The 26,002-nt window shown below is 39.7% G+C and overlaps 2 protein-coding genes and 1 pseudogene across 9 annotated transcripts in view; 2 read left to right on the top strand and 1 right to left on the bottom strand.

Annotated features, from left to right (window-relative positions):
- The window catches only part of SFPQ (splicing factor proline and glutamine rich), a 296,926-nt gene that overhangs the window by 22,462 nt on the left and 248,462 nt on the right, over window positions 1–26,002 (top strand). The gene's annotated exons all lie outside the window — the stretch shown is intronic.
- The window catches only part of KIAA0319L (KIAA0319 like), a 95,708-nt gene that overhangs the window by 22,474 nt on the left and 47,232 nt on the right, over window positions 1–26,002 (top strand). For 5 of the 6 annotated variants that reach the window (XM_024554553.3, XM_024554556.3, XM_024554555.3 and 2 more), the window contains exon 3: window positions 7,877–8,406. The exons of the other annotated variant lie outside the window; for it this stretch is intronic. In XM_024554553.3, the coding sequence (XP_024410321.1) occupies window positions 7,877–8,406 (530 nt within the window). The remainder of the gene's footprint in view (window positions 1–7,876; window positions 8,407–26,002) is intronic. 6 annotated transcript variants of the gene reach the window in all.
- LOC139440786 (zinc finger protein 485-like) lies at window positions 2,322–6,726 on the bottom strand (annotated as a pseudogene).

Raw genomic sequence — 26,002 nt, 5'->3', positions numbered from 1 at the left:
ATTTTTCAAAAACGCTCTTGCCCTTGCCAGGTGGCTCAGTTGGTTAGCGCATTGTACTACACACCAAGGTTGTGGATTCAGTTTTGGTCAGGGCACGTGCCTAGGTTGCAGGTTCCATCCGGGATGTACAGGGGTGGGGCGGTGGCGGAGGGGAGGGTGGTGTGGCCAACTGATCAGTGTTTCTTATATCGATGTTTCTCTTTCTCTCTCCCCCTTCATCTCTCTCTATGATAAATTTAAAAATATCCTCATGTGAGGATTTTTGAAAAGTCAAAAATGCTCTTCTGTTCTTTAGAAGACATTCTTTTGCACTCATTTTGGTCTCCTGGTCACCAAACCGCTAGACAGCTGCAAGAATAAAATGGGAGTATGTGTTTATTCTTTTAATGCTTCATGCATATGCATAGATGCATTTATTTGTGCCTTCATTCAGAAAGATTTTTTGAGCACTTACGGTGTAATGTGTCAAGCCTTAACGTGAAAATCAGAGACACAGGGGTGAAAGGAAAAAAAAAACCAGACATTGTCCTGTCATCCTGGAACTTACAAGTGTTGTGAGCTGGGAAAAGACTGAGAAAATGATTAGACAAAGAAATGTAACCTTTATGTGTTGTACTTGCTCTGAAGGAAAGGGGCAACAGGGCCCACAGATTGTATAGGAGAGAGACCTGACTTAGCATGAAGGTTTCTCGGAGGAAATGATGGTTGAACCAAGACCTCATTCTGAGGAGTTAGCTGGGTAAAGAAGAGAGGCAAAAAGAGTTCCACATAGAGGGGAGAGCATGTGCAGAGCCTTGTTAGGGGAGGGAGCATGGTCCAATTAAGTAATGAAAGAGGACTGGTGGGTTGGAATTTAGTGAAGGAGGGAAAGCATCGTACAAGATGGGGACAGAAAAGTAGTCTGGATCCAGATCACACGAGATCTCTTTAGGTTAAGGTTTTTGGTGTTTCTTCCGAGAACCCTGGGAAGCCATAAAAAAGTTGTTTATTTAAATTTTTAAAATTTATTTTTCAAAACATAATACATTGTACATTATACAAATTCAGAGGTATAAAAGGATACTTAGTGAACAAATAAGTCTCTTACTTTAGTCTCCCAGCTTCCTAGTTTCCCCTCCTAAGGCTGGCCATGCCAATCTCTTGAATATTCTTCCCAAAATAGTCTATACATAATATACATAAACACTTTAATCCTTTTTCCCCCAACACAAATTGTAGCACATTATACACACTGTGCTGTGCCTTTCTCACATAGTGTATCCTGAATGTCATTCCATATCAGGATGATACAGAATGGTCTTATTCCAGTAACTGCGTGGATCTTCCTTAATTTATTTAACCAATTCTCTAGTAATGGATGTATAAGTTACTCCCAATATTTATTTTGTCTCAAACAACATACAGTGACTATTTTTGATATTATGTGTGATAATATATCTGTTCAATAAATTCCAAGTTTAGCTGCCTCTATTCTATAAAGGCCAAATTTTTTCCTTCAGAGCACTTAGATTAGTTTGCAATCCTACATTTATTATCATGTCTATTTAATCTCTGTGTTCCTCTTCCAAGTTATGAGTCCATCAAAGCAATGCCTAGCATGAAACAGATGCTCGGTAATGTCTGTTGAATGGATGAATGAATAAGGAGATGAGGATAATATCTAGGTGGGAAATGAGGGTGCCTTATTAATTAAAACTTAGAGGTTATCTTTTATGCCAGAAGAAAATAATTTGCATCTCTATAAAAATCAAAATAGCCCTGGCTGGTGTGGCTCAATGGATTGAGTGCTGGCCTGCGAACGGAAAGGTCTCTGGTTGGATTTCTGGTTGGGACACATGCCTGGGTTGTGGGCCAGGTCAGGTCAGGTCCTCAGTAGGGGGCGTGTGAGAGGCAACCACACACTGATGTTTCTCTCCCTCTCTTTCTCTCTCCCTTTCCATCTCTCTAAAAATAAATAAATGAAATCTTAAAAGTACATTCTCTTAGACCAGGGGTTGGCAAACTTTCTTAAAGGGCCAGATAGTAAATATTTTATATTTTGCCAGTCTTTAGATGACTCTGATACAGCTACTTAACTCTGCCATCTTAGAGCAAAAGCAGCCATAAACAATGCATAAATAAATTAGTGTGACAATGTTCCAATAAAACTTTATTTACAATAATAGGCAGCATATGGACAGTTGCAGATAGGCCATAGTTTGCTGCCCCTGGTTTACAGAATCAGTAGCGATATCCTTCTTTCATTCCTGATACTCTTAATTTATGACTACTCTCTTTTTTTCTGTCATCAGTCTGACTAGAGCTTTATCAGTTTCACTGATCTTTCAAACAACCAGATTTTTGTTTCTTTGATTTTCTCTGTTTGTTTGCTTCCTGTTTTATTGATTACTTTTATCTCTATCTTTTCATTTCTCTTTTTATTTTGGGTATAATTTACTCTTCTGTCTTTTATGATGAAAGCATAGATCATTGATCTCTTTTTTTTTGCTGTTAAAAGTTTGGTTTTTATTTTTCCAGATCTTTTGAATGCATATAATGTATATATATAAACATATAAGATCATAATACATAGCTTTTCTGCAACTTACTCTTTTAATTTAAGGCATTGTGGGGATGTTTCTATGGCTGTACAGGGTGGGGCAAAAGTAGGTTTACAGTTGTTCTTATGGAAAGTAATACAGTGATTAACAAATAATAATGCAAGAATAAACTGTGCTTTGTGTATTCACAACTATATATACCTGCTTTTGCCTCGCCCTCTGTATAGAAAGCTGCATGTTTTTAATAGCACATACTATTCGGTAGTAACTCTTTCTGTACTGATAGACGTTGAGGTTCTTCAAATTTTCACCAGCACAAACTATGCTACAGTGAAGTCCTCAAGAGTGAGATGTTCTCCAGGATAGAGGTACACAGAATATTTTTGATAAACATGTAATTTATTTAATGTCTCCTTTTTGATGCCCAGAAGGAATAAACTACTTCTCTATATTTTACTATACTAACTACAATGAATAGCCCTTCCTTTGTTATGAATTTCTTACATTGTTTAAGAGCCGAACTTTGGGAAAACATCTTCCCACATTAGTTACATTCATAAGGTTTTCCTCTAGTATGGATTCTCTGATGTTCAGCAAGGCTTGAGCTGTACCTGAAGGCTTTCCCACATTTCTTACAGTGATGGGGTTTTTGTCCAGTATGAATTCTCTGATGTCCAATAAGAATTCAGCTCTTCATAAAGGCTTCCCCACAGTCATTACACTAATAGGGTTCATTCCCACTATGAGTTTTCTGATGCCCAGCAAAGAATGTTTACCTGAAAGATTTTCCACATTTGCTACAGTGGCAGGGTTTGTCTCCTCTATGCATTCTTTAATGCTGTTAAGAGTTGAGCTCTTCCTAAGGGGCCTGTTGAAAGAGCTCCTGCCTCCAACCCCATCTACCTACCCCCCTGTATTCTTTAGGGTGTGGGGGTTTTGGTATTTTTGAATCAATCCTGCCTCTTTCTTTTCTTTTCTTTTCTTTTTTTAAAGTTTTTATTATTTATTTTTTAAAGAGAGGGGAAGGGACGGAGAGAGGGAGAGAAACATCAATGTGTGGTTGCCTCTCATGCATACCCCCATTGGGGGCCTGGTCTGCAACCCAGCAATGTGCCCTGAGTGGGAATCGAACTGGAGACCTTTTGGTTTGCAGAGTCCTGCTTCTTTCTGCTTGTGTCTCATTAAACACATCTTTCCCCCCAGGAGTGTCTATACCAGAATCTTGAGATCTGAGCTGCAGTGTCTTAGTGCTACACCCTTAGCCCAGTTCTCAAAATTTACAAGAGCTTTTTCTTACATTGCCACTGGAGGCCATTATATTCAGTTAAAAAAGACAAACTTTTGAAGTAATTGCACACTGAAAGACTGATTAAACCTGTGCTATCTTAAAATTGAAAAAGAAAAAAAAAAGATTTGAGCTCCTTCCAAAGGCTTTTCCATATTCATTATACTAGCATGGATTTTCTGATACTCCAACACAGTTGAATTAACCCTGAAAGCTTTTCCAAATTCATACATTAAAAAGGCTTTTCTGCCCTGACTGGTGTGGTCCAGAGGGTTAGGCGTCATCCTGCAACCTAAAAGGTCGTGGATTTGATTCCCAGTCAGGGCACATGCCTGGGTTGGGGGCTAGGACCCTGCTTGGGGACGTGCGAGGGGCAGCTGATTGATGTTTCTCTTGCACATTGATATTTCTCTCCCTCCCTTTCTCCCTCCCTTCCTGTCTAAAAAAATTAATAAATAAAATCTTCAAAACAATTTAAAAAAGGCCTTTCTCCACTACGTATTCTCTCATAATGATTAAGGACTGCCTTAAGAGCAAAGGCTTTCCCACAGTCTCTACATTTGTAGAGTTTCTGACTGGTATGAGTTCTCTGATGACTTAAAAGGATACAGTTTTTTCTGAAAGCTTTTGTCCACTCATTGAATAGGGTTTCTCTCTAGAGTGAATTCTGTGATGATTAGTAATTGTTGAATGCTCCTTGAGAAACTTCCCCCATTCAATAGGTCGATAAGATTGCTTGTTTATGTGGATTTTATGAATTAAAAGAAATGAGCTACTCATATAGGCATCCCACATTCTTTACATTTATGAGACTTCTCACCAGTATGATTTCTGTCATGGCTAATAAAGGAGGAATTACCATATATTTCAGACTATAAGACGCACGCTGCGCCCATTTGGGAGGAAAAGGGGTGTGTGTCTTATAGTCCAAATGTAGCTTACCTGGCTCGCTGAGGGTGGGGAGGGGGCCGGCAGTGGAGCGGGGTCACAGGAGGCAGGAGCAGGACCAAATTTTTGCTTCAAAAATTTTTTTTCCTATTTTCCTCCTCTAAAACCTAGGTGCATCTTATGGTCCAGTGTGTCATATAGTCAGAAAAATACAGTAGATTTGAAGACTTGCCCACATTATAGTGATTTTTCTCTGTGGAAAAATCGTCAGTCCTCCCAATCCAGACCAATATCACACATGACAGGTTTTGTGTGCTCTTCCAGAGCAGATCCTTCAGAAGTATTTTGCTTTGGGGCTGATGTCTTTGTTTCAAAGCAGTACTCCTGGACTGCATAGATACCTGGCAGAACTTCTTGTACGTTTACCCAGGGCTGCGCCCTTTGCTCCAGTTGGGCTATTACTTTTGGTTTGGAAGAGAGAATCCTCATAGACACCAGATTCCCAAAGCTTTCTAGTATCACCTCACTACACATGGCCCCTGAATAGCATCCAGCCATTTCTACCCTGTCTGGGTAAAAGACATAGCCACATCCTCAAATGTCACTGGACCCTGGAAATCTAGGCTCTTGGAAATCTTGGAGCCATCTGTCTCCTGAACTGTTCTCCCAGGTAGGGACAGAGAATCTTGCATAAGCCAATAATAGTTCTGGAGGCTGGAAGTCCAAAATCAAGGTGTTGGCAGGGTTGGTCTTCTGCAACTCTAAGTAGAATACTTCCTTCACTCTTCCTAGCTTCGCGTGGTCACTGTCAATCCTTGGCATCCCGTGGCTTGCAGCTGATTCACTCTGTCTCTGCCTCTGTGATCACGTGGCATTCTCCCTGTGTGTCTCTCTCGATGATTGACTTTAGACTTCTTTTCTAAAATAAGCATTTAAACCTGTAAATGTCCCTCTAAACATTGCTTTCAGTGAAGCTCATAAATTTTGATGTGTTTTGTTTTAATTTTCATTTGGTTCAAAATATTTTCTATTTTCCCTCGTGTACTTTCAACCTATACTTGGCATAAATTGGTATTCAGTCAAAGACTGAAGGGGACCGTTACCCGGATGTCTGGAGCTCTTTCTCTGAGGAGCCTTCTCCTTTCTGGCAGTTTGCTCCAAAATTCTAACTATCACAGGCACCCCGAACTCTCTTTCCTCAGCAGGACCTGTCTGTTTGGCTTGGGGTCTCCTTCCCTGGGCCACAGTTTGGAGCTTGCTTCTATATGGAGCGCCAAGGTGGTCATAGGGCACACCTTGTTTGTTTGCTTTTTCTTCGAGGTCACAGTCCTGGACTGACTACCTGTGGTTCAATGTCTTAGAAACAGTTGTTTCATATATTTGGTCTGGTTTTCTAGCTGCTTGAAGTGGGGGTCACAGTACATTTAAAAAAATGAAATATAATAGTGGCTTACAGAAAAGTGCAAGTTATTTTTTTTTATGTGGACCTCTTCAGAAGTATTTTGCTTTGGGGCTGACATCTTCACTGTTAAATACGAGAGAATTTTTCTGAGTAGAATGATGGAAAGTTGATATAGAAGTAACATAGTAGTTACTGAACAATTTATTGATTTCAACAAAGTCTGTACACCCAGCTGTTACCAAGATTCATATCACTGGGTACTGTGTGGGAAGATGGATGAGGAAATGAGGGGTATTTCTGTAGCTCTTGGTAGCTTCATTTTTCCCTAGTTGCTATTTCTTCATTTTTTCTTAAGGAAGTTCTGTTTTTGTGGCCTTCGGAATTGCCTTGCCTGGAGTGAAGTTGGTGCCAGTGCATCTCTTTTCTTTTAAAGACAGTGGCAGGCTGGCTTGGGTGCACTTGCTCAGGTCGGTGACCCAGAAGCCTCCCTTTATTTTCCTCTTATCTCTCAGCTGACTTGTGTCCACATTCAGTCTATTGGACATTTAAGTAGGTGTTTCCCGGGAGTCAGGTTGGCTTTGGATGATTATCAGCTTGTGGCTTTAGCTAGTCATAACCCTTTTTCAGTTATGCGTACATGCAGACATGATTATCCATCTCTTCAATAGTTTGATTCTTCTGCATCTTTTCTATACGAAATCTTAAAATATACTTTACGTTATAACTGCAGGGCCAGGGCTACGGTGAAGAAGGAGGCACATATGGCCCAAAATTTAAGGAGACACTCATTCTCAAGGGTTGGGTAACCCATCTTGCACTTCATGACTCTGAGAGTGAGCACCTCTTTAAACACTGTGCCTGAGGCACCTCTCTTGCCTCACCCTGGTTCTGGCCCCGTATAACCCTGACCATAGTTGATTACAGACACCTGTATAACTAAGACCTTAAAATGAACTGTATAATAGCTTTCATTTGGAGCTGCTTTGACTTCACGGCATCTAAGAATACAGAAGTGAAAGTCAATGCCATGCTTGCAGTAATTGAGCAGACGAAAACTTTCTCCAGAAGCAACATTAGCCAGAATTTTGAACCATGTTAGCTACGTTAACCACAGTAGGTCACTGTGTTTCCTGTTATGACATGGCTTATCGTTAAGAAGTTCATGCTAGCAGAATCCCTCCCATGATTAAAATTTTTGCTAAGCTTGACTACTGGTCTGGCTGACACCATGTAAAATTTTCTACCCGACTCTGTCAAACATTTGATTAGAACGTGATAAACCTGTAACCTGCCAAAGATCAAGCGTTTTGTCTGCGTTGCTGCCAGTTCAGTGGGGTAAATACTCAAGCTTGTTCAGCTGTCTGCTCTTCTGGTCCTGTAGTCCTCACACTGTTCCTGAGAAATGCCTTAGAGGTGACTGTGCCCCACTTCCCTCCCTGTACTGCCACCATAATAGCTCTTTTGATTGTGGGGTTTTTTCCTGTTTCATGAACTGGATAGAGTTCTGTGCAAGAGGTCTACGTGGAAGGGACTCGCTGAGAGGGGAACCAGCCATGAAGGGGGTGCAGTACTGTACAAGCGAAAGTGTCTTGAGCTAAAATACACTCTTTTGCTTCTTCTGTTCCTCTTACTAGATAGCTTTCCCACCTTCTTAAAAGTCAGTCTTCAAAAGAGCCTCACATGTTGGTGTTCAGGGTTCTTTACAGAACAGTAGTGTCTGTTTTTATTTCATCTTAAAATATTTTCATTCTTTGTTTTTAGATGCCAGTGAGAGCAGGTGCGAGCAGGTGAAGACACAATTTGGAGTTGGCCTGAGATCTGGGGGAGAAAATCACCTCCGGCTTCTCGAAGGAACCCCTTCTCTCCAGTCGTGTTGGGATGCCTGCTGCCAGGACTCTGCCTGCCATGCCCTTTGGTGGTTAGAAGGGGTGTGCATTCAGGCTGACTGCAGCAGGCCCCAGAGCTGCCAGGCTTTTAGGACAGACTCTTATAATTCCATGCTGGTGTTTCTAAAAAAATTCCAAGCTGCAGATGATTTAGGCTTTGCACCTGAAGATGATGCACCTCATATTCTGGGGCTAGGTTGGAGCAGGGCATCTGAGAGGAGGCAGAACCCTCTCAGAGCTCCACTCAGACCCACTGTATCTTCCAGTAACCAGCAGATCTTAATCAGGAAGCTTCAAAAGAGAGAGTCTCCCAATGAAGTTGAAGTTACATCTGCAGTGACACAGCATTCTGAAGTGAATGACTCCAAGGAACTAGGTCATCTGAATACCAGTGGCTCTGAAGAGGTAAGCAATTATGAGTAAGGAGCAGAGAATCCCTTAAATCTGCTTTTACATTTGGCATGCCTAGGCAATGGAGCTGGTGCTTGTGGGCAGTGCTCCTAGGCTAAGGAGTGTATATGTAAAGCCGCTTGGTGTCATCTTCGTGGGGGCTTCCCAAATGAACAAGTGCAATTTGACCTTAGTGATGTTCACTCCATACAAGTCTGACCATTATTTGGTAGAAGCAGAAAGCTGCTCATTTTCTAGTCAAAGCTGGTTCTTGGCTATAGGTAAGTACCATCATGGGGGTGTTAGTCTCCGCCAACGTTACTGCAGTGATTTCTGCCAGATCGCAAGACACTTGATGGATGCGGTTGCAGTCAAGTTCTCCTCTCCCCCTCCCCCGTCTCCGCCTGTAAACACATTCCTTATGAGGTAGCTTCTCCTCTAGTCTGAAGTAACCATGGTTGGTACCACAGATTAATTCCTCACCTGCTGGGCTGGCGAGTCGGATGTGGCCATCAGCCAAGAGGTCTCTAGGGTGATTTCTCACCAAGCTTTGTATGCCAAGGGAGATACCACCAGGCGAGTTTATTCCACTTATTTTTGTTCATTGTTATTCTTCCCGAGCAAATGATTAAAAGGAATGACTCACTCTGTGCTCAGTCTCCCTTGATTGCTCTGACTTATTTTTGTGTTCGTTTTGTCCTGGTTGTCGCTATCAAGTTGAAGCCAGAGTGGGGAGGCAGTGCTGCATGCCAGGCACTGTGTGTGCTAATCATTTCACTGTGTCATTTTGTTTAATTTTCATAGCAGTATTTCCAAGTAGGTGTTATTAACCCTGTTTTACTAGTGAGGAAACGGAGGCCTAAAGAGGTTAAACAGCTTAATCATGCAGCTCGGGCACAGCAAACCTAGAATTGGAAGCCGGGTTTAATGTTAAGAAAAAAAACCTTTCAGTGCAATATTAGAGGTATAGTGTTAGGCTTAACATGCCCGTAAACATTTATAGACACTTATTATCAATGTCAGGTACTCTTCTAAACACTAGAGATATATAAATTAATAAGGCGTGATCTGCGCCCTCAGGGAGTTTATTTATAGTCTAGCAGAGGCTGAGATATGAAGATATTTACAGTAGTGTATAATTATTGCATTAGTAGAGTGATGTACACAGTACAACAGGATCACACGGAGGAAGTGATCCACTTGTGCGCAGCAAGACTTTACAGAGATGTTTAACTAGTTTCTCAAAGAATGAGTAGGATTTCACCAAGGGATTAAAGGTAGCAAAAAACCTTCTGGACAGAGGCACAGGGTATGCAAATACTGATTGCACATTTATTAGTACAAGCTACTATACTAAGTTAGGCACTAGAAATATCATAGTACATAAGATAAACGTGATTTCTCCCCTAATAGAGCTTACACTCTGGCAAGGAAAGCAGACATTACACTTACAATAATTAAATAGTTATAAGTTTGTTGCAGGTTGTGAGAGGGTAAGTGCAGAACTCTGCAGAGCATCTAGTAGGAACCTAATCAGGACGCGGGTAAGGTTAGGCTGCTAAGGAGGAGAAGTTTAATCTGAGACTTGAAGTAGAAGTAGGAGTTAGGGAAAGAAACAGGCCAAGAGTATTTCAGTTAGAGGGGATAACAATTTCAAAGTTTGTCAGGTGGCAAGGTCAAGAAGTTGGAAAAAAAAATGCAGTTGAGAGAGACTTGCTCTTGCCAAACAGAGCAAGAGAGCTAGTGGTGAAAGAAGAGATGTTTAAGGGGTGTGCAGAGCCTTGAGGCCTTCTTAAAATATTGGTCTTTATTTAAGCAGAGAATGACATGATTTAGATATGTTGCTGTGTGGTGAGTAGACTGGAAAAGGGCAAGAGAACACATGGAGCAATCAAATAGGATGCTCTTCAGGCAAGGAAACCATTGCAAAGACAGAGGTTGAAGATACAGGAAAGGGGTAAACAGCAAATCCCTCAGAGCTGTGTTCTCAAACTTTAGTATGCATCAGAATCACCTGGAGACCTTGTTAAAACATTTCTGGGCCCCAGCTCAAGTATTTGTGATTTAGTAGGTCTAGCGCAGGGCCTGAGAATTTGCGTTTGTAACAAGTTCCTGGAGAATGATGATGCTACTGGTCTGGGAGCCCTATTTCGAGAACCATTGCCTTCTAGGACAGGTGCATTAGAATCCAGAAATGGAGCACAGGATTAGCTTTAAGCAGGAGGAAAGACATATCCTTCATTGTGATAGGAAGGAAGAAATGGGTGGATATATGTATAGCTAAAGTGGTTTTGAGGTTTGGTAGAGGACATTGTGGTAGTTCTGTTATTGTCCTGTTTTTTTCTGAAGTGGGGTAGAAATATCTATCTTCATGTCTGAGTTTCTGAGAGCAGAAGCAAAGGTAGCTGCAGTAGAGATAGGTATGCAGAGGCAGGAAAATCAGAGGTTTAGAGAGAGTGGTTAAGGTCTGAAATAGCCATTGTGAAGGGTAGGAGAGGGCAGACTAGGTAAAGAAATAGAAAAATTCTAGGCAGCACTAACGATGGAGACCATGAATTTACAAGAGTGGTCCTGAGCTTTAGAGTTGTATGATTTTCCTCTTCACGGCTCTCCGCAGCCCTGTCAAGAAAAGGCTGATAGTTTGATTCATCCAAGATTGAAACTTTGCCAATCTTGTATAAAAGGAAATCAGGGCATGGAAATTGAGGTTGTTGTCAAGACAGTGGATGAAAGAGAGAGTGTAAGAAGATGGGAAAAGAGGGAAACATAAGAGGGGCTGGCAAACATATGATAGAGATTTGATATTCAGAGGTTTTGCTGATAGGAAGCAGACCTGTGGGGCACAGGTAAATGCGAGTCCTGGAAGGGCTCGGAGGTAGTAGTCAGGGATATTTGAAATTAAGTTTTTGGAGGTGAAGAAGTTCTGGTGATTACAGGATCTAGGGTGTAGCTGTGGAAGAGGGTTGCTGAGGTAGAGTGGAGAAGAAATTTATCAACAACAGGGAGCCCAGAGAACATGTTAAATGACTTATCCATGTAGACATTGAGATAGACTTTAACAATGGTGACGATAATAGCAGTAACAGCTAATGTCTACAGAGTGAGCACTTACTATGTGCCAGTCACCATTCTGAACCTTTTATATGTATTAACTCTTTTTAATCCATACAACAAGTACTGTGAAGTGCTGCTACCATCTCTACTTTATAAACAAGGAAGCTCAGGAAAAGAAAGATTAAGGAGCACGGCCAAGGTAACATAGCTAGTACATGGTAGTATCAAGACTGGAACCCAGGCAGTCTGATTCTGTCTAGAGTCTGTTCTTAACTGGGCAAGGACTTGGGGTGAAGAGGAGTTTTGAGAGCCAGATGTCAAAGCCATCAGTAAAGTAGGAGAAGTAACTAGTAAGTTGGGAGATGACGGCTATGATGAGAGTTGAAGCTGTAGTACAGCAAGATGGCCAAGGAGGAGAGGTTTTTGCAGTGAAGATAGAAGGGTAATGGTTTGCAAAGAGCACTGGGAAAGGAGGCAGATAAAATAGCAACGCACCTTCAATCCTAGAATAAGTGGTCAGGGACTAGTTTATGGGCAGGTGACCTGTGTGGTTGCACAAGTCTCCACACTTAGAAAGGCCCTGTTTGGGTTTAATGCTTTACTGTTATTGTCCTGAAATTCTTGATAATTTTTGAACAAGGGATCCTACATTTTTATTTTGCACCAGATCCTGCAAATTATGTAGCCTGTCCTGCAGGAAGTATAGGGAACAAAACATGAAATGACTGAGCATGTACGTGACTTTTTGATGGTGGAGTGAAATAACAGGTCAATTCAGTTCAAAGAAAAGGAGGTTGGGTCTCACAGGAGAGGAAGCATAGATGATTATAGGGATAACAGTTTAGTGTGGTACATGTTTAACAGCTGGTTGTCCCTCAGAGAACAAAAACAGGCCCTGAACTGTAGCCTTAGCCAGTTTCATAGTGTAAATACTACTGCCATGACCAATTTCAAGCTACCAACATGAAGTCACTGGACACAGGGTTGGGAGAGATGGGCACAGTCAGCACACCAGAGAATAATTATGATCAATAAAATTTGAAATAGATCAGTACAATGAGAAATACGGCAGCTTTAGGCCTGACAGTCTCCTGGAAGATGGTGAAAACTCAAACTCAAGCCTCATAGACTTCAGGTGTATGCTGGAAGGAAGGTCCTGTGTTGGCTAGGGAGTTCGTTTTCTTCTTGGTCACCGATCTCAAATTCTGTGGTCTACCATGGAGAAAGGGTGGATGTTGGTGGAAGGAGGGGTATTAAACTCGAAGTGTAAGCCCCAAGGATGGGAGTGGGCCTTAGTGCACAGAGGCTTTATATAGTTTGGCATTACACGTTGAGAACTGCAAGCATTGCTCAAAAATGGTGCAAAGTGAAGTCTTCAGATCCAGACAATTTGTATTTGACTTTGTATGCGATGCTTAAGAAGGCCATGGATGGCTTTGGAAGGGTGGTAGGATCACCTCGTACCTTCAGAATGGTTAACTGGTAGGCATTTCTTATAGGAGAGGACTTACAGTTCAAACTTCTGCTTAATCCACCAGGGAAAGGAAGAGAAATATATACATGGCAGATCATCTCCTTATAATTAGGGGTGGCTGGCTAGCAGCTCTAGTTTCTAGTTTGTACTGTTTTCACTAAGGTAGGCCAAGCAACTCTGCCTCGAAAGTGGGAAGAAGGTATATCATAAATTGCTCTTGTCTTGCCTGAAATGCCTGCAGAGCTGCAAAGGCCTTGTGTTGTGAGTAGCATTTTTCATTCTTTGGGAAATATACATATATTGTATACAAGAGAAGGTATTGTGGAGCTTTTGCAATTCCAAAAGTGGGAAGGAAAGTCACTAATATATTCCCCTTTCTCAACTGAAAGAAGGAGAAGCTGCTACTGCTTAGTTTAATTTCTGCATCTGCTCTATGCCATGAATCTCTGAATTGTTAGCAGGAGGAGCATGAAGGCATCTTGATTGGGTACTAGAACATTTGCAGTGCAGGCATTTCAGCCATTGGCAATTAATTGCTGCCAGTCCTGCTTTGTGAAAGCAAAAGGAGCGTTCTCTTGGAGTCCCTGGAAGTGAAGGTCCAATTAGGTATCCCTACGTATAAGGTTTGACTTTAGGAAAACTGACATCCTCCTCTCTCTACCACCCATCTCCCTGTTTACAGTCAATAATTATAGCGTTTCAACCCCTACAAGCAATGGCTTTCTGTGGAACAAATGACTGAGTGGATAAATGAGCCAAGTCCTTGGACACCTCTCTGCAGCCTTTTTTCACTGAGAAAACTCTTGTGCTGACTCTTAATAAGGCCAGAGCTTACCTCGTACCAGGAAATCAAGGCGTGGGGTGTGGGCAGCGACAGAGAAGAGCCTTGCATAACCAAGGACAGAAACCCAAGCAGTTCTCTGCTTTTGTTTTGTTTTGGTTTGTTTATCAGGGATTTTTGCTTGGTTGCTTTCTTTTGGTTTTTAAATCTTCCCTTTAATACTTTAGGCTTGTAAAATTTTTGCCAAGGGTTTATTTATTCTTCTGGCTATTATTTCCTGGCAAATTTGAAATCCGACAGGGCCTGTTTTCTCATCCTTAGTTACCTGAACAGCAGACACCAAAAATTTTTTGGCTTCAGGGCCCCTCCAGGTCTCTGGCCTATATACATTATATGGGTTTTTGACTCCTCAGTGACCTAGGCCCTTCCAGTATTGTGTGTGTGTGTATATTCAGTAAGCACTCGCTAACCCCACCTCCCCACCCTTCTACTCTTACATGAGCGGCTTATTGCATGGAGGGAAAACCTTGGACAGCCTGTATCCTTCTGTAGGGTTGTGCAGAAATTCCTGCTATTGTACATTTCCTTTTTCTAAAGTATTAGTGCCTAAATTATAATGCCCTTTCTTTAATTTTTTTCACCATTGCTGCTCACTTTCTCCTGTAATGTCCTAAGTGTTCTGGTTCTTTTATCTGCCTCCCTATATTTACTCTGTGAAATGAATTTGAAAATGTGTTTGTTGGCTGCTTTGTAAGTTACCTTATAAAGCAAGAGGTGATGAGGATTTTAGTGCAAATTCATTAACAGATCCTTGCTAATTGGCCAAACTTGAGCCCTGGTAAAAATGTCTCAAAAGCAGCCATCCGTAGTTAACAGCACTCCTTTCATCATTTCCTCTTTCTCCCTTCTTTGGTGGTCTTAGTTTCGTCAGGGAGACTTGAGAAGACATAACTTTGTATCTGACTACTACAGATGTGAACCCTGCCATACTCTCCAGCCGCACCTTTAGTTGCTAAGAATTTGCCTGGGATATGTCTTTCATGCCTCACTGGCTTTGCTAATGTAGGGAGACACTGCATTGTCTCTCTACATTTGTAGGATTTTGTTTGTGGCAATGGTAGTTTTTATTTTAATACAGTTGTATCTCAAATCAAAATGTGTTGAGAATGAATTCTTGCATATCGTTCTTCAATATTAAGTAGACACCAGGGTAGCATGTATCTTACCAAGGAGGGCCTCTGCCTGGACTGTGATGATAGGACCCAGGTAAGTATCAATCGACATCCTATGTGTGCTCTGAAGTCTCCTACTCGAAACAGAATAGCTTGTAATAGAGGGGTTTTTGTCCATTTTGAATTATGGTATCAATAACTGGGTCTGGCTTGCTTGATTTGTAGCCCCAGAATGGTGGTGAGGAGGAAGGAGGAAGGAGCAAGAGGAAGAAGGGAGAGAGAAATGAGAGATGGAGAAGGGGAATGTGCATAGAAACATTTTATCATTCTGAATAAAGATTCTTTGAAGAAGGCACATGAGTACACATGGGGCATGATTATATGACTTATGGTTTGTTCAGAATTAGGTTAGTTTTTATGATTTCTGTCAAGTGCCTAAGGAAATTCCACCCAAGTGTCCCCAACCCACTAAAACATTTCATTTTTTAAATCTCTTTTTCCTGTTTCTTTAAAAAGAATAAATAGTAAGTGAAGCTGTTTCTTTAAAAATCTGTCTGCCTTACTTAAAAATATTCATACTTTTTTCCTACTTCTGGGGATCTATTCTAAAGCAGTAATTTATTCAGAGTTTTGCACATGATGATGAGATGCTGTTTATTTAATAAAAAATTGGAAGTACTCTGTCTAAGAAGGGGAAAATGGATGTTGTATAGTCATTAAAAATATATGTTTGGTTGCACGAATGGTTTTTTTGTTACTCTCTTCTACTTGCCATTCCAGCCATGCTTGAATGTTTGTTCCTCCATGGACACCATACTTTTTAAAAACAGCTTTATTAAAGTATAATTGACATATAAACTGTTCATGTTTAAAGTATACAATATGACTAGTTTTGATATATGCGTATACCCATAAAACCATCACCACAGAAAAAGATATTCATTACTTCAGAAGCTTCCTTCTGTTCCTTCTTAATCTTTCTTTCCCACCCTTATCCCTAGGCAACCTCTGATCTGCTTTAGTGTAGTATAGATTTTCTAGACTTAAAAAATAAATGGAATCAGGGACTCCCGGTCAAGATGGAGGTGTAGGTAAACATGGCTCACCTCTTTGCACAGCCACAGCAAAAATTACAGCTAAACTCTAAAACAACTATCACCCAGAGTTATCAGAAAATCAAGCTGTATGGAAGTTTAACAACCAGGGAATTAAAGAAGTCACATTCATCCAGACAGGTAGGAGAGCTGGAGTTGTGGAGTTGTGGAATGGGTGGTAGCTAAAAATCACGAGGGATTCCTTGGGAGCAAGGGATCCCAGCCCCACAGCAGACCATCCAGCCCAGGATTCCAGTGTTAGGAAGGTAAGTCCTCATAACTTCTGGCTGTAAAAACAAGAAGGGGTTAGGGTGATGGAAGAAACTGTGGGATTCTCAGGAGTCTCCTCTTTTTTTTTTTTAAGATTTTATTTATTTATTTTTAGAGAGAGAGGAAGAGAAATGTCAATGGGTGGTTGTCTCTTGTGTGACCCCCACTGGGGGCCTGGCCCGCATCCCAGGCATGTGCCCTGATTGGGGATCAAACCAGCGACCCTTTGGTTTGCAGGCTGGTGCTCAATCCACTGCACCACACCAGCCAGGGCAGGAGTCTCCTCTTAAAGGGCCCACAATGGACTTAGGACTTACTCAGACTCACTCCTTCTCAGCTCTAGCACTGGGACAGCAGCTGGAAGGGCACCAGTGGCATGTGGAGAGAAACTGAAGTGTCTGGCACCAGGGTGAGTGCTGGGGGACAGCTTCCTCCTGGACAAAACTACAGAGGCCAGGCAATGGCATTATCCCCTTACTGAGTCCTCCCTTACACAGAGCCACAGAGTGGTGACACCATTATCAGAAACTCTATCAACCAGGTCCATATGTGTTGCCCTGCCCTGGCAATTACCTAAATGCCCATTGAACTTACTGGTGCATTTTTCTACAATAGGCCATGCTACTAAGACAGGGAGTCAAAGCATCTCAACCTAGTACATAGAAACAAACACAAGGAGGCTACCAAAATGAGGAGACAAAGAAACATGGCCGAAATGAAAGAACTGAATAAAATTCCAGAAAAAGAAGTAAACAAAATGGAGATAAGTAACCTATCAGATGCTGAGTTCAAGACGCTAGTTATCAGGATGCTCGAGGAACTTTCTGGGTACTTCAACAACATAAAAAAGACCCAGGCAGAAATGAAGGTTACATTAAGTGAAATAAAGAAAAATTTACAGGGAACCAACAGTGGAATGGATGAAGCCAAGAATCAAATCAATGATTTGGAACATAAGGAAGAAAAAAACATTCAATCAGAATAGCAAGAAGAAAAAAGAATCCAAAAGAAAAAAAAAATAAGGATATGGTAAGGAACCTCTGGGACAACTTCAAAGGTACCAACATTCGAATCATAGGGGTGCCAGGAGGAGAATAGAAAGAGCAAGAAATTGGAAACTTATTTGAAAAAGTAATAAAGGAAACTTACCTAATTTGGTGAAGGAAATAGACATATAAGTCCAGGAAGCACAGAGAATTCCTAACAAGATGGACCCAAGGAGGACCACACCAAGACACATCATAATTAAAATGCCAAAGGTTAAACATAAAGAGAATCTTAAAAGCAGCAAAAGAAAAGCAGATAGTTACCTATAAAGGAGTTTCCATAACACTGTCAGCTGATTTCTCAAAAGAAACTGTAGGCTAGAAGGGACTGGCAAGAAGTATTCAACATGATGAAAAACAAAGACCTACTACCTAGATTACTCTATCCAGCAAAGCTTTCATTTAGAATTGAAGGGCAGATAAACTGCTTCCCAGACAAGGTAGAGCTAAAGGATTAATCATCACCTAGCCATCATTATATGGAATGTTAAAGGGACATTTCAGAAAAGAAAATCAAAACTATGAATGTTAAAATGGCAATACATTCACAACTCTTAACAATTAAATATAAAAAATAAACTAAGCAAACAAGCAGAACAGAAACGGAAATATAGATACGGAGATGATTTGGAGGGTTATCAGTTGATAGTGGGGATCAATTTGTACTCCTTGATCCCCACATCTTTCCAGATGGGGGAAATGGTATGGGGATCAAGAAGTACAAATGGTAGGTACAGTTCTGGCTGGTGTGGCTTGGTGGATTGAGCCATGGCCCGCAAACTGAAAGGTCACCGGTTTGATTCGTGGTCAGGGCGCATGCCTGTTTGGGGGCGTGTGAGAGGTAATTGGTTGATGTTTCTCTCACACATCGATGTTTCTCTCCCTCTCTCCCTCCCCCCTTTCTAAAAATAAATATTTTTAAAAAACTAATTGATAGGTACAGAATAGATGGGGGGTTGTTAAGAACAGTGTAGGAAATGGAGTAGCCAAAGAATTTATGTGTATGACCCATGGACATGCACTGAGGTGAGGGGATTGCCGGAGGGAATGGTAAGTACTGGGTGGAGTGGGGCAAAGGGGGAAAATTGGGACAACTGTAGTAGCATAATCAATAAAATATTTTAAATATAAATGGACAGGAACTACTTTAAAGGACACATGGACCAAGTCATGGGGGAGGGTGGAGGTGGGGGAGGGAGGGGGGTTTGGCTGGGGTGGGGTGGAGGGATGGGGAGAAAAGGCACACAACTGTAATTGAATAACAATAAAAAAAATAAAATATAAATGGAGTCATATATAATCTTTTTAATAGCATTATTGAGGTATAATTTATGTACCGTAAAACTCACTACTTTTAAGCATACAATTTAGTGATTTTAGTAAATGTGTAGAGTTGTGTATCATTAGCACAATCCAGTTTGTTAACATTTCTGTCACCCCCAAAACTTCCCTTGTGCCCATTTGCTCAAAAGTCCCTTGTGCCATCACCACTCCCACCCCATGTCCAAGGTGTCCACTCACTTGAAGTCTCTTTAAATTTGCCTTTTCTGGACTTTTCATAAATGGAACCATGCACTATATAGTCTTCTGTGTCTGGCTGCACATAATCTTGTGATGTTCATTCTTGTCATAGCATGTGTCAGTAGTTGGTTCCTTTTCATTGCTGGATAGTATTCCATTGTATGGGCAGCTCATGATTTGTTTAGTTATTCACCTGTTGATGGATTTTTTATTGTTTCCAACTTCTGGCTACAGATGATGCTGCTAGGAACGTTTGTGTACAAGTCTTTGTAAGGGCATATGCTTTAACTTCTCTTGGGTATATATGCCTGGTAGTTGGATGGCTGGATTATATTGTAGGGGTATATTATTCCAAACAGTTGTACCATTTTACATTCCCATTTAGAATTGTAGGAAAGTTCTAATTGCTCTATGTTCTCACTAACATTTGGCATGGTGAATCTTTAATTTTATACATTGTAATAGGTATAAATGATAGTATCCCATTATGGTTTTGATTTGCATTTCCTTAATGACTAATGATGTTGAATATCTTTTCATGTGCTTATTTGCCATCCATTTTTTGGGGGTAGAATGTTCATATTTTCCCCCACTTCTAAAAATTAGATTGTTACATGTATATTCTGCATATAAGTCATTTATCAGATATGTGATTTACAAATATTCTCTCTCAATCTGTGTCTTGCCTTTTCATTCTCTTAGCTGTGTCTTTTGAAGAGCAGATATAAATTTTGATGATGTTCCATTTATCAGTTTTTATTGGATCATGCTTTTGGTGTTGTGTCAAACATTTTCTCTTAAGTTTTCTTCTAAAAGTTTTATGGTTTTAGATTTTAAATTCAGATCTAAGATTTTTTTTGTACATGGTGGGAACGTATGAATATCCTATTGTGTTAGCACCATGTCGTCTCCATCCTTTCTCCATTGAACTGCTTTTCGTTTTTATTGAGAACTAGTTAACCATTTATGAATATTTCTGGACTCTCTTTGGTTCCTTGATTTATTTGTTTACATTGACATCAACACTACAGTGTCTTGATAGCTTTGTAATAAGCCTTTAAATTGGATAATGTAAATCTTACAACTTTGTACTTTGTTATCAAAAATGTTTTGGTTATTCTAGGTCCTTTAAATTTTCATATAAATTTTAGAATCATCTTGTCAATTTCTTTTTAAAAAGCCCTCTGGGATTTTGATTGGGATTATGTTGGGGCTGTAGATGAATTTGGGGAGAATTGATAGCCTCATAATAATAGCGAGTCTACTAATCCATGAACACAGTATATTTTCCCTTTTATTTGTCATCTCTAATTTCTGGCAGCAATGTGTGATAGGGGACAGATCTTGTTCTCTTGTGTCAGATTTATCCCTAACACATTTTTGATGTATTATAATTGGTATTTAAAAAATTCAGTTTCCGTTACTTTTGCCCTGGCAGGTGTGGCTCAGTGGACTGAGTGCCGGCCTGGGGACTGAAAGGTCACTGGTTCAATTCTCAGTTGGGGCACATGCCTGGGTTGTGGGCCAGGTCCCCAGTTGGGGTGTGTGAGGGGCAACCAATTGGTGTATCTCCCGCACATTGATGTTTCTCTCCCTCTCTTTCTCTCTTCCTTTCCCTCTCTCCAAAAATAAATAAAATATTTAGAAATACAATGACTTTTTATATATTTATGTGTCTTGTATGCTGAAACCTTGGTAAATTTACTTATTCATTCTGGTAGGGTTTTTTGTAGATTTCATAGGATTTTCTATGTGTGACCTTATTGTCTATGACTATTGAGCATTTTACTTCTTTTCCAGTATGGATGCCTTTTCACTTTCTTGCCTATCACACTGGCTAGAACTTTCAGTACATGTTGAATAGAAGTAAAAGTTGTATATCCTTGCCATGTTCTTGATCTTAGGGGAAGTCAGTCTTTCACCCTTAAGTATGATGTTAGCTTTAGGTTTTTTTTTAAGATTCCTTTTATCGGGGCGTGAATGTTCCTTTCTATTCCTAGTTTGATGTGAATTTGTATCAGGAATAAATGTTGGATTTTGTCAAAAACGTTTTCTACATCTGTTGAGATTCATATAGGTCTTTGTTTTTAGTGGGTTAAAATGGTAAATAACATGATTGGTTTTCAGTGTTAACCCCACCTTGCATTCCTGGGATAAACCCCATTTAGTCATGATATATCACCTTTTTTTTATAATGTTATATTTGATTTACTAAAATTTTGCTATGAATTTTTGCATCTGGATTCATCAGGGATATTAGTCTGTAGTTTTCTTTTATTACTTAAATGTTCAATATAATTCTCTAGTAGAGCCATCTGTGCCTGGAGTTCTTTGTAGGAAAATTTTAAACTCCATGTACAATTTGTATAATAGATATAAAGCTGTTTAGATTATCTGTAATAGATCTTTTTGGGTCAGCTTTGACAGATTGTGTCTTTCAAGGAATTTGTGCATTTTATCCCATTAGTCAAATATATTGGCATAAAGTTCACAATGTTCTCTTATTGCCCTTTTTATTTCTTACCTCTCTTATTCCTGATATATTTGCAATTTGTGTTCTCCCTTTCTCCCTCCATTCCTCCATCTCCTTCTTTTTCCTCATGATCAGACTGGCTAGATTTTCTCAAAGACAGTCTTTAATTTCATTCATTTTTCTCTATTGCTTGTCCATTTTCTGTTTCATTGATTTCTACTCTGATCATTTCATTTCTCATGCTTAATTTGAGTTTTATTTGCTCTTTTTATTTCTAGTTTCTTAAGTTGTAATCTGAGATCATTGATCTGAAACTTCCTTCTTTTCTAACAGGCATGTAGTGCTATAAATTTCCCTCTAAATACTGCTTTAGCCACATCTATAAATTTTGATATTTTGTGTTTAGTTTCATTCAGTTCAGAATGCTTTAAAATTTCCCTTTTGACTACTTCTTTGACACTTGGGTTATTTAGAAGTATGTCATGTAGTTTGTAAATATTTGGAAGGATTTTCTAGATATTGTTTTATTATTGATTGATAATTTAATGCTGTTGTAGCCAGTGAATATTGTATGACTTGAATCCTTTTAAATTTATTGAGACCTGTTTTATGGCTCAGAATATGATTTATCCTATTAAATGTTCCATGTGCACTTGAAAGGAGTATGTTTCCTGCTATTATTGTTAGGCAGGTGTTCTATAAATGTCATTTAGGTCAAATTGGTTAGTGGTGTTCAGATCCTCTATATTCTTACTTATTTTCTATTAATTTCTATCAGTTACTTAGAGAGGTAATGAAATATCACACTGTGTTTGTAGATATATGTTTTTCTTTATGGTTAGATCAGCTTTTGCTTTATGTACTTTGAAGCCCTATTATTAGATGGGTACATTTTTAGGATTATTATGTCCTCTTGAAGAATTGATCATTTATCATTATAAAATTATCCTCATTATCTTTGGTAATATTCTTTGCTCCCAAAACTGTTTTGTCTAAAAAATATATATATTTATAAATATTAAATATATTTATAATGTATTTTAATATACCATATATTATAAATATTACATATATAATTATTAAATACTTATATATATTTATTTTTTAGAAAGAGGGGAAGGGAGGGAGAAAGAGAGGGAGAGAAACCAATGTGAGAGAGAAAGGTGATTGGTTGCCTCTTGTATGTGCCCCAACCGGGGACCAAACCTGCAACCTAGGCATGTATCTTGACTGGGAATGGAACCAGCAACCTTTCGCTTTGTGGGCCAATGCCCAACCAGCTGAGTCACACCAGTCAGGTTTGTCTGATGTAAATATAGCCACTCAAGCTTTCTTTTGGTTACTATGTATTAGCATAATGTATGTTTTTTACCATCTTTCTATCATTTTTCCCTTAACCTATTTGTGTGTTTATGTTTTAAGTAGATTTCTTACAGCCTGCATATAGCCAGGTGTTGCTTTTTTATTCAGTTTGACAGTCTCTGCCGATCAATTGGAGTGATTATTGATGTGATTGGATTCAAGTCTACCAACTTAGTATTATTTTCTGTTTGTCCCAAGTGTTCTTTGTTTATTTTGTCTGCATTTTTATGCTTTCCTTTGAATTAATTGGGTATTTTTATTCCATTTTACCTCCTTTTGTTGACTTCTTAGTTGTGATAAGCAGAATAACACCCCCTCCCCCCAAGGATGCCAGTTCCCTAATCCAGGAACCTACCTATGCCTATGTTATGTTATATGGCAAAGAGGAATTAGGCTGGCAGATGAAGTGAAGGTTAAACAGCTGACCTTAGAATAGGGGGATTTTCCTAGGTAGGCCCAAGTGAATCACAAGGGCTCTTAAAAGTGAAAGAGAAAGATATAACTATGAAAGAAACACACAGAAAGATGTAATATTGCTGGCTTTGAAAATGGAGGAAGGGGATCATGAGTGGCTCCTAGAAACTGAAAAGAAAGGAAATCAATTCTATTGTAAAGCTTCCAGAAAAGAACACAACCCTGCCAACCCCTTGATTTTCGCCCTGTGAAATCTGTGTCAGATTTCTGTCTTAGAGAACTGTGAGATGATACATTTTTGTGGTTATTAATATTCTAACTGATGCCCCATGAATTATGAAGATTTTTTCCTGGCTTTTTGGAATAGGTATTATTCCTGGCCCGTGTGAACTCTGGGTACTGTGCCCTATAATCATTTTGGATAGTTCTTTGGCCTTTGTCATTTTCACAGACGTATGAGATGATCAGTACTCAGCTGAATACTTTTGGGGGATCCTCTGCAGATCTTCAGAGTTCTGTCTCTATGTAGCTCTCCCAGACTTCCAGCTACATCTTTTTTTTTTTTTAATGTTAGGTGTGTTTGTTACTTAATGTTTTTTTAAAAGATTTTATTTCTTTCTTTATTTTTAGGCAGAGGGGAAGGGAGAAAGAGAGGGAGAGAAACATCAATGTATGGTTTCCTTTTGTGCGCCCCCTACGGGAGACCTGGCACAACCACTGAGCCACACCAGCCAGGGCCCAGCTGTATCTCTTCAACTCAGGAAGACTGCCAGTCTGCCTGGATTTCCTCTTCCTGTGCTGTGGCCTAGAAATTTTCTTTGGCAGTTGCTGGGGCAATATAGGACTCATCTTTTTTTTTTTTTTCCCCCATTTCTTAGGAATTGCTTTTCTTCATTGCCTAATGTCAGTGTCTTGAGTGCTATTGTTTCATATATTTTGTCTGGCTTTTGAAATGTTGGAGATGGGATGATAAATCTGGTACCTGTTACTCCGTCTTGACTGGAAGCAGAAGTCCATCTTGTTTTCTGTCCTTTTTAAAAAGTTAATTTTTAATGGAATTCTTTGGGGTGACATTGGTTAATAAAATTATATATGTTTTAGGTGTACAGTTAAAAATACATCATCTTGTCTTTTGAATTATATTTTTTCCATATTCACCTGCTTAACTACTACTTATTCTTCAAGACTTGCCCCAGGCTTTACTTCTTCTAGGAAGCGTTCTCTGATATTAATTTCCCCAAATTGGGCCTGCGTGCTCTCCTAAATGTCTGTGTAATTAATAGCCTCTCACTGTCTTTTCAGTCTGAGAACATGGTGCTTATTGTTCAAATTCAGTCCTTCCAAAGATGTCCTTGATCTTTGTCTCCTTGCGTCTTTAGTTACTATTACATTGTTCTCTCTTTTCATTTGAAAATTTGAAAGGTAGTCTACACTTGCTTTTCTTCACTCACTTGTATTTAATCCTCAGCCCTGTGGAATTTGGTTTCCAACCTACTCTTGCTGTGGTCACTGGTAACCTCACAATTGCCAAGTATAATTTTTTTTTTGAGTCCTTATCTGATTGAACCTCTCTGCATTATTTCATTCAGGTTGCAATTGTTCCTTCTTTCTTGTTACAACACTTTCCTATTTTTTCCTTCTTCCTGATTATTCCTTTTTAGTCAGTTTTGTGGGTCATTTCATCCGCTCACATCTTAAACATCAGTATTCCCATTGGTATTTTGAGCATATTTCCTTTATTTATATGCTCTTCTTGGGTAAACTCATTTATTACCATGGCTTTGGCTTCTATCTTTGGGACCTTGATTCCAACTCTGGGGTCTCTATTTGAATTTCCCAGAGGTACTTCAGATTCAATATGTCTAAAACATAACCTACCTATTATTTTCTTAGAGCCAGGCTATCTTAGTTTTTGACACTGCTATAGTTAGTCCCTCACTCAAGCTAGAAACATGGGAGTCATCTTAAATTCTTTTCACCAAGCCCCAGATTCATTTCAGCTCACAAATATAGTTCCTTAATATTTTAAAATCCATCCCTTAGGGGGAATTTTTGGTAATGGTGGCAGAATAAAGTGGTCTCCTGAATTCTCCCACACATAATAATTATAAAATATGTAAAAATTATATTTAAAGAAACTGGAAAGGATCCAAAAGCAGGCAGAAGCTAGAGAAGAGTTTACTCTTGAAAAACAGCAACTGGATGTGATAAGAATTATGAATTTGCAGCTTTTAAGATTTTTTGCCTGAGGGCATTAACCAGCCCTCACAGCCAAGGCAAGTGGCAGTGGAAAAATCAGTCTTACTTTCTTATGGTGGCAAAGAACACAGTTCAGAATAGAAAAATTACCTGGAAATATAAGGGATGAAACCCATAACCTGACTATAAACTCTATTAAAACTCCTGGTGGAACCTCTAAACATGGGGAGATTCCAGAGGGCCTGGTGAAAAAGCAGACAGAAATCAGAGAGGCAGAGTTCTGGCTGTGAAAGACTGAGCACCAGGTGAGCTCTGTGAGTTTGTCGCTTTTGTAACTGAGTGCATTCCCCAACCACGTGCAGCTCAGGTGGCAGAAATCTGAAGTCTTCCTGATTTGTGGTCCAGAGAACAGAGTCTAAGACTGAAAAATTAGGGAGTGATCTCCAGAATAAAGAAAACACAGTGATAGCAGGCCCCACCCAAATATGAGCATAACCTACGGCCAAAGTTTTGGCCGATCATCAGATTACCCAAGAAGACCTGTAGGTGACCAGGCTAATAAAGTAGCTGCAAGAATTACACAGTGTATCAGTTGCTGCACATTGCAGGGGAAGCAAAGTCTACAGTTTATATCTAGATAAATTACTTGCCTATTAGAAAAAAAAATACTCCAAACAATCCCAAGGAAAACATAGTAGAATCTAGAGTCACTACATGTATTAGATAGAATGTCCAGTATTCAAACAAAAAT

The sequence above is a fragment of the Desmodus rotundus genome, chromosome 3, assembly GCF_022682495.2.
Source record: "Desmodus rotundus isolate HL8 chromosome 3, HLdesRot8A.1, whole genome shotgun sequence".
NCBI lineage: Eukaryota > Metazoa > Chordata > Mammalia > Chiroptera > Phyllostomidae > Desmodus > Desmodus rotundus.
This window is presented reverse-complemented; position numbering and strand designations above follow the sequence as displayed.